Below are 7,378 nucleotides of genomic sequence, written 5' to 3'. Positions count from 1 at the left end.
CCATAGCTGTGCCCCAGGACCCCAGATGCAACGTTCATTTTCCCCAGACTGTTTCAGTGACCCGGCACTCAGTAAATGCCCAGATTAATTTTCTTTCGATCCTCCACCGAGACTTAAATATCTACTGCCCTATCTTTAGCTCTCCGCCCTCTTCGCCCTTCCTTCAGATGCCCCTGCCAGCAAATGCCTCAATTTGCAGCACGGGGCACAGAGTCGGTTTAATGGTTTAATATGCTCCAAAATTTGCTGGTCAGAATTCCTCTTTGAGGGATGGCTTGAAGTCTCAGCCATCTCTGCATTTCAGCCCCTCCACTTTGCAGACAGAAATGCATCAAGAAAAGAACGACCTCGACGACCCTCATCACCCCGAGGCGAGAATCTAGGTTCCCGGGATCCGCGCGGTTGAAACCGCATCCCCTTGGCTCGGCTGCTGCTGCAAGCTCGGTAAGAGCCTGACAGCTCCAGAGTCTCCCCGGGTGCTGGCCCCTGCCGGGCATGCTCAGTGAGCATCCTGGAAGCCAGCTCTCCCGGGGCCGGGATCAGTTTTCCAGGTTTTCGAGGCTGCCGAGGGACGCTGGGGAGGGGAGGCTGGAGACAGTCAGCGCCTTGTTCCGCGGCCCCTCCCGCAGCCTCTGCAGCCTCCCGCACTGCAAGATGCTGGCCAATCAGGACCCCGGGGCGGGGCTTTGGCCGTCACGCCCTCCCTCTGGGCTTATTGAGAGTTATATCAAGAAATTCAGTTCAGAGAGAGGAGAGAGAGGAGAGGGAGAAGGAGAGGGGGGCAGAACAGAAGGGAAAGCGGAGAGTACGCGAGGTAGGAAGGAGAGCCTCTGTCTCCGAAGCGAGAAAGAGCTCACGGATTAAGAATTTGACGGGCAATTGGCACCCCGGGACAACAGCCAGAAAAATCACCATCACCCAACTCTGACGTTTCCTACCAGAAGTTAGAGACTTGAGCAGTCTTGCCATCGGATGCAAATGGTAGGCTGGTTACTGTGGGATATACTCCCGAGCTGAAGAAGTGCAACTGGATGTGGTGTGTGCTAAATACCAGAAGAGCCCAGACCCAGTGGGTAATAGCAGTAGCGAGGAAATGTGGAGAGAATGACTAACGACAAATCTGTGAATTTGTTCTCGGGAGTTGCTAATTTGCCAGCCCGAAGCCACACATTTTACAAGAAGGAAACGTATTGCTGCTTCTGAATTCTCCCCAAACTGGTGCTACCAGATGCATGGCTTTCTATGTGTTGGAACAAATCCTTCTTAACTGCAGCCTACCGGGAAAGGGGAAAGGTTGAGGCAACTAACGTAAGTGTAAAGTTTCGCATGCACAATTGGAAATGGCTTGTTTAGTTACGTTCTCGGTGTAGACGAGGGGTGTTTGTAATTGGGTAGCCAGCTGGGTCAGAGCTCACCTACTGGTCTGTATCTGCAACCCCACCTGCACCACTCTGCTGGAACTAATCGCGGGCATCAGCTACTGTGCAGCCTAATGCAGATAAGATTAGAGCCTGGGAACTGACCAGTCCTACTCCAGTGGGGAGCTGCCTGGAGCCTTGCACCCATTTAAACTGCAGTTAGAGGGGCATCTGAGCGGAAGTTCTCTTACGTGTGTTACCGGGTTGCGGTATTTATGTGTAGCAAATGTTACTAATATTATAATGAGAAATCTGATTAAGAAACTGCATTTTTTTCTCTCTTTTATGCGTGGTAGAAAAATATTGTGGTGTTACATAGGAATGTTGGCTGTGTTTCACTTTCATCCCAGCACACTGGTTCACCTCTCTGACAAGCAATTGTCTATGATCATACGTTTTTTTAAAAGTTTTAGCGTGTTTATTTATCTCGATGGGGGCAATGTGGAAGCCTGGAGAAAAGAGAGCAGGCTCTGAGTAAGAAATGGGAAGTGTTGGTTGTGTGCTTTGAGGCAATGAGAATACGTAGTGGCCAGTGACTACCGCTTCTGCTGCAGCAGCAGCATGTCCGGATGCTCATTTCCCAGGAAGGATGGATTAGAAAACAGTTGAAGAACAGGGAGGAAGGAAAAACAGTCTTTTGAGAGGAAGGGATGACTCAGTGTGACAGAGAAGAAAACACATCATATGTAACATGTGACAAAGCAGTTGGCAGCAATGATAGCTAAATACTTGAGGTTTTTCACTTGCACCTCAAACAACTGGGGGAGGTGGGCTAGAGACCAGGAGGTGGGTAAAAGGGGAGGGGGAAGGGAAGAGCAGAAGAAGAATTCATGCTTTGAATTAAACAGCATTCTGAAAAAAACAGTGCGGGGGAAATCCAGGTAAAAATAGCTGCTGTCCTTAATTCAAAAGTAGATGAATTCCATTTTCTCTGGGCAAATGCAACAAGCAAGGGGATAGTCAGTGTTTTTGGCCACAGAGTTAAGTTGTAAACTGTGGCCGAGCAAACTGCCATGTTTACTAATATGCAGTGATAATGTGGTTCAGTGTTTTGTGACTGTGTTTTCATTTACTGAAGAATAATATTGTCTGTACAATTGTGTTGACAGTGGCTGTCTCCAAATAAGAGATGCGATGTAATGCCTCCTCCAGTCCATGCACACTTCCTCTTGCAATTCGTGCATCATTCCTCAGTGGGAACCTTTAAACTCTAAAATCCAAGAAAAGAAAATAAATACATTATCATGGACCTGAGGGATTTTTACCTGTTGGCTGCTCTGATTGCCTGTTTAAGGCTGGATTCAGCAATAGCTCAAGAACTTATTTACACTATTAGAGAGGAATTGCCTGAAAATGTGCCCATAGGAAATATACCAAAGGACCTGAACATTTCTCACATCAATGCTGCCACGGGGACCAGTGCCAGCCTTGTCTACAGACTGGTTTCTAAAGCTGGGGATGCCCCTCTGGTGAAAGTGTCCAGCAGCACCGGGGAGATTTTCACAACCTCCAATAGAATAGACAGAGAGAAACTCTGTGCTGGAGCTTCTTATGCAGAGGAGAATGAGTGTTTCTTTGAACTTGAGGTGGTGATCCTCCCCAATGACTTTTTCAGGCTGATCAAAATCAAGATCATTGTCAAGGATACCAATGATAATGCCCCCATGTTTCCGTCTCCTGTCATCAATATTTCCATTCCAGAAAACACTTTGATCAACAGCCGCTTTCCAATCCCATCAGCCACAGACCCTGACACAGGCTTCAATGGGGTGCAGCATTATGAATTGCTAAACGGGCAGAGTGTTTTTGGACTGGATATCGTGGAAACTCCAGAGGGAGAAAAGTGGCCGCAATTGATTGTTCAGCAGAACTTGGATAGAGAACAAAAAGATACCTATGTAATGAAAATCAAAGTAGAGGACGGAGGCACTCCACAGAAATCCAGCACAGCCATACTGCAGGTCACAGTTAGTGATGTGAATGACAACAGGCCAGTGTTTAAAGAGGGTCAAGTAGAGGTTCATATTCCAGAGAGCGCTCCTGTGGGGACCTCTGTAATTCAGCTCCACGCTACTGATGCAGACGTAGGCAGCAATGCTGAAATCCGGTACATTTTTGGTGCCCAAGTTGCCCCTGCAACCAAAAGACTCTTTGCTTTAAATAACACAACTGGGCTGATTACAGTTCAGAGGTCTTTGGATAGGGAAGAGACAGCCATTCACAAAGTGACAGTGCTGGCGAGTGATGGCAGTTCCACGCCTGCCAGAGCCACGGTTACCATCAATGTCACAGATGTAAATGATAACCCTCCGAACATAGACCTCAGGTACATTATAAGTCCCATCAACGGCACAGTGTATCTGTCTGAGAAAGATCCAGTCAATACAAAGATTGCCCTAATTACAGTTTCAGATAAGGACACAGACGTGAACGGCAAAGTGATCTGTTTTATTGAAAGGGAGGTCCCATTTCATCTGAAGGCAGTGTATGACAACCAGTATCTGCTAGAGACCTCTTCTCTGCTGGACTATGAGGGCACCAAAGAATTCAGCTTTAAAATCGTTGCCTCTGATTCTGGGAAGCCCAGTTTGAACCAGACTGCCCTTGTAAGGGTTAAGCTTGAGGATGAAAATGACAACCCACCAATTTTCAACCAGCCTGTAATTGAGCTGTCAGTTTCTGAAAACAACCGACGTGGGTTATACTTAACAACTATTAGTGCTACAGACGAAGACAGTGGGAAAAATGCAGACATTGTTTATCAGCTTGGACCGAATGCCTCCTTCTTTGATCTGGACAGAAAGACAGGAGTTTTGACAGCCTCCAGAGTCTTTAACAGGGAGGAACAAGAGCGGTTCATTTTTACAGTAACTGCCAGGGACAATGGGACCCCTCCCCTCCAAAGCCAAGCAGCTGTGATAGTTACTGTCCTGGATGAGAATGATAATAGCCCCAAGTTTACTCATAATCATTTTCAGTTTTTTGTGTCTGAGAATCTGCCAAAGTATAGTACTGTGGGAGTCATCACAGTGACAGATGAAGACGCTGGAGAGAATAAAGCTGTGACTCTCTCCATTCTAAATGACAATGAAAATTTTGTCTTGGATCCCTATTCAGGAGTCATAAAGTCAAATGTCTCCTTTGACCGAGAGCAGCAGAGTTCCTACACTTTTGATGTCAAAGCCACCGATGGAGGACAGCCACCTCGGTCCTCTACTGCAAAAGTAACTATCAATGTGATGGATGTCAATGACAATAGTCCTGTTGTGATTTCGCCACCATCCAACACCTCATTTAAGTTGGTGCCACTCTCGGCCATTCCTGGTTCTGTGGTTGCAGAAGTTTTTGCGGTGGATATTGACACTGGAATGAACGCGGAACTTAAGTATACCATAGTGAGTGGGAACAACAAAGGATTATTTCGGATTGACCCAGTAACAGGCAACATCACTCTAGAAGAAAAGCCAGCACCGACTGATGTGGGCCTGCACCGTCTGGTGGTCAACATAAGTGACTTGGGGTACCCTAAGGCTTTGCACACCCTTGTGCTAGTATTTCTTTATGTAAATGATACTGCTGGCAATGCCTCGTACATATATGACTTGATCCGCAGGACTATGGAGACCCCACTGGACAGGAACATAGGAGATAGTAGCCAACCCTATCAAAATGAGGACTATCTCACCATCATGATTGCCATCGTCGCGGGGGCCATGGTGGTCATAGTTGTGATCTTTGTCACTGTTCTGGTGCGCTGTCGTCACGCATCAAGATTCAAAGCCGCTCAGAGGAGCAAGCAAGGTGCTGAATGGATGTCCCCAAACCAGGAGAATAAGCAAAACAAGAAAAAGAAACGGAAGAAAAGAAAGTCACCCAAGAGTTCTCTTTTGAACTTCGTAACTATTGAAGAGTCTAAACCCGATGATGCAGTCCACGAACCTATCAATGGGACCATAAGCCTGCCTGCTGAGCTTGAGGAACAAAGTATAGGGAGATTTGACTGGGGACCCGCACCCCCAACAACCTTCAAGCCTAACAGTCCTGACCTGGCCAAGCACTACAAATCTGCCTCTCCGCAGCCTGCTTTTCATCTCAAACCAGACACTCCAGTTTCCGTGAAAAAGCACCATGTCATTCAGGAGCTCCCTTTGGACAACACCTTCGTTGGGGGCTGTGACACGCTTTCCAAACGCTCCTCCACTAGTTCAGATCACTTCAGTGCCTCAGAGTGCAGCTCCCAAGGAGGCTTCAAGACAAAGGGCCCCTTACACACCAGACAGGTAAACGAGCCCCTTTACTGGTCTATAAGTACTGCATACAAGTGCCCAGTCAACCAGTATTAATGTGCCAGCGTGTCTATTGTTTTGGTCTAACTTTAGCCAAGTTATAAGGAGGAAAAAAAAACTTGACCCCTTTTCTATCCTCTGGGGCTTAGTCAAGAATTTTTAGAACAGCTTTGAAATTTCTGAGTTCTGAGAATTATTTAACCTCCCAGTTTCCTTCAAATGGCAAAAGATGAAAAAGGGAAATTATTCCAAAACGTCCCAAGATAATGTTTGCTCCAGAAGAAAACCCATCCTGATTTGCCCAATTCTGCTCCTGGGGTTTCCAAACTGCCTGCTTCAAGATTTTCCCATTACCTTTTGATCTAAAAAGTCACCTTCAAATCTCAAGTTTAAGTGACATTTGAAGGTCTGACACCAATTACGCTGGAGCTGTGTTTGCTAAAGGGGTTAATGTTTTTTTAGACTCTTAAAAAAAGAGAGTAGGATATTAAATGTACATCAGCTGCAAAGCACATGATTGTTGATTGATTGCATCTAAGCCATATAGGAAGTATAATCCTTGCTTTCAAGTTGTTTTATTGTAATATAGAAAATTGGGTCTTTCTCAGAAAGATTTTCAGTGTCCATAATGGCCAAATATGAAAATGGAAAAAAAGGAATGCTTTGTCTCTAATATTACTAATTTATAGAAAAGAAGGAATCCATTGTAAATACTTCTTCATCTTAGTAATGCATAAGTGATCTGTCATAACTCATTTTAAACTGTGAAATATGCCATATGAAGAGGGATTAAGAGGCTGAGAAACTTATATTTCAACCAAATCCAGAATTAGTTTTTCTTAGGTCTAATAATTCCTTGTTAATAAAGATTTAAATGCAGCGCTGTCTAATTTATTTCTTTGGTGCCTGTCTGTTGCCACTAAGTTTGAATGTCGATAATAGCCTGTAGATGGCACTAGGGTATCATGTCCCTTGTGCTGGCCAGGTGCCCATCCTGCAGTAGCTGGGAGGAGGGGCAGGGAAGGCTCAAGCTGGTAGTACAGCCAAAGATACCTTTTATTTAATGATAGTCCCTCTGTAGCAACCAACATTTAAGTTCATTTGCTTGCTCTTCAATGAGTTGCTCTCAGCACATCAACTTTCTAGGATTTTGGAAGCCAAGCTCCTTGTGTTGTTAGGAGTCCACCTCTGCGGGTGGCCCATCCACCCACCTGGCTAACTCTTAGGAACACAGGTCTCAGAAAATCAAAAGAAACACAATTCACTTGCAGAGTTGTCTTGACAGTTATTGACCAGTCTTTGGAAAAGCAAGAGGGGTTTTTTGTTACTGTTGTTGTTTTGTTTTTTCCTAAAGTTGTGGTAGAGTAGTGTATCTTACAGAAACTGTTTCCCCTTTTAGATTCAGTAACTGCTCTGTAATGACTTCAATGTTTCATGACAATAAGGTATTGTAAAAATGATTTTGTCAGTGAATCACACAGGTCCTCCATGAATATTAAGTATAATGCCTATTGTTATGAAATTAAAAATCTTCATTTGAAATATTAAGTAATAATAATAAGTGGTAATAATAAGCATTGTAGACACACATATGCCCAAAGCTGAAATGCATGAGATAAAAGACCTAAACTAATAAAGTCAGTTTTAAAATATCAGAGGAATCTGTTAGGTTGC

General features: G+C 44.9%; 1 protein-coding gene across 2 annotated transcripts in view; it reads left to right on the top strand.

The window, feature by feature from the left end:
- Nucleotides 1–730: 730 nt before the first annotated feature.
- Pcdh9 (protocadherin 9) overlaps nucleotides 731–7,378 on the top strand; it is a 134,944-nt gene continuing 128,296 nt past the window's right edge. For both annotated transcript variants that reach the window (XM_036198743.1, XM_036198744.1), the window contains exons 1-2: nucleotides 731–1,308; nucleotides 2,528–5,698. In XM_036198743.1, the coding sequence (XP_036054636.1) occupies nucleotides 2,663–5,698 (3,036 nt within the window). In that variant the 5' untranslated portion in view covers nucleotides 731–1,308; nucleotides 2,528–2,662. The remainder of the gene's footprint in view (nucleotides 1,309–2,527; nucleotides 5,699–7,378) is intronic.

This window comes from Onychomys torridus, chromosome 9 (genome assembly GCF_903995425.1).
Source record: "Onychomys torridus chromosome 9, mOncTor1.1, whole genome shotgun sequence".
NCBI lineage: Eukaryota > Metazoa > Chordata > Mammalia > Rodentia > Cricetidae > Onychomys > Onychomys torridus.
This window is presented reverse-complemented; position numbering and strand designations above follow the sequence as displayed.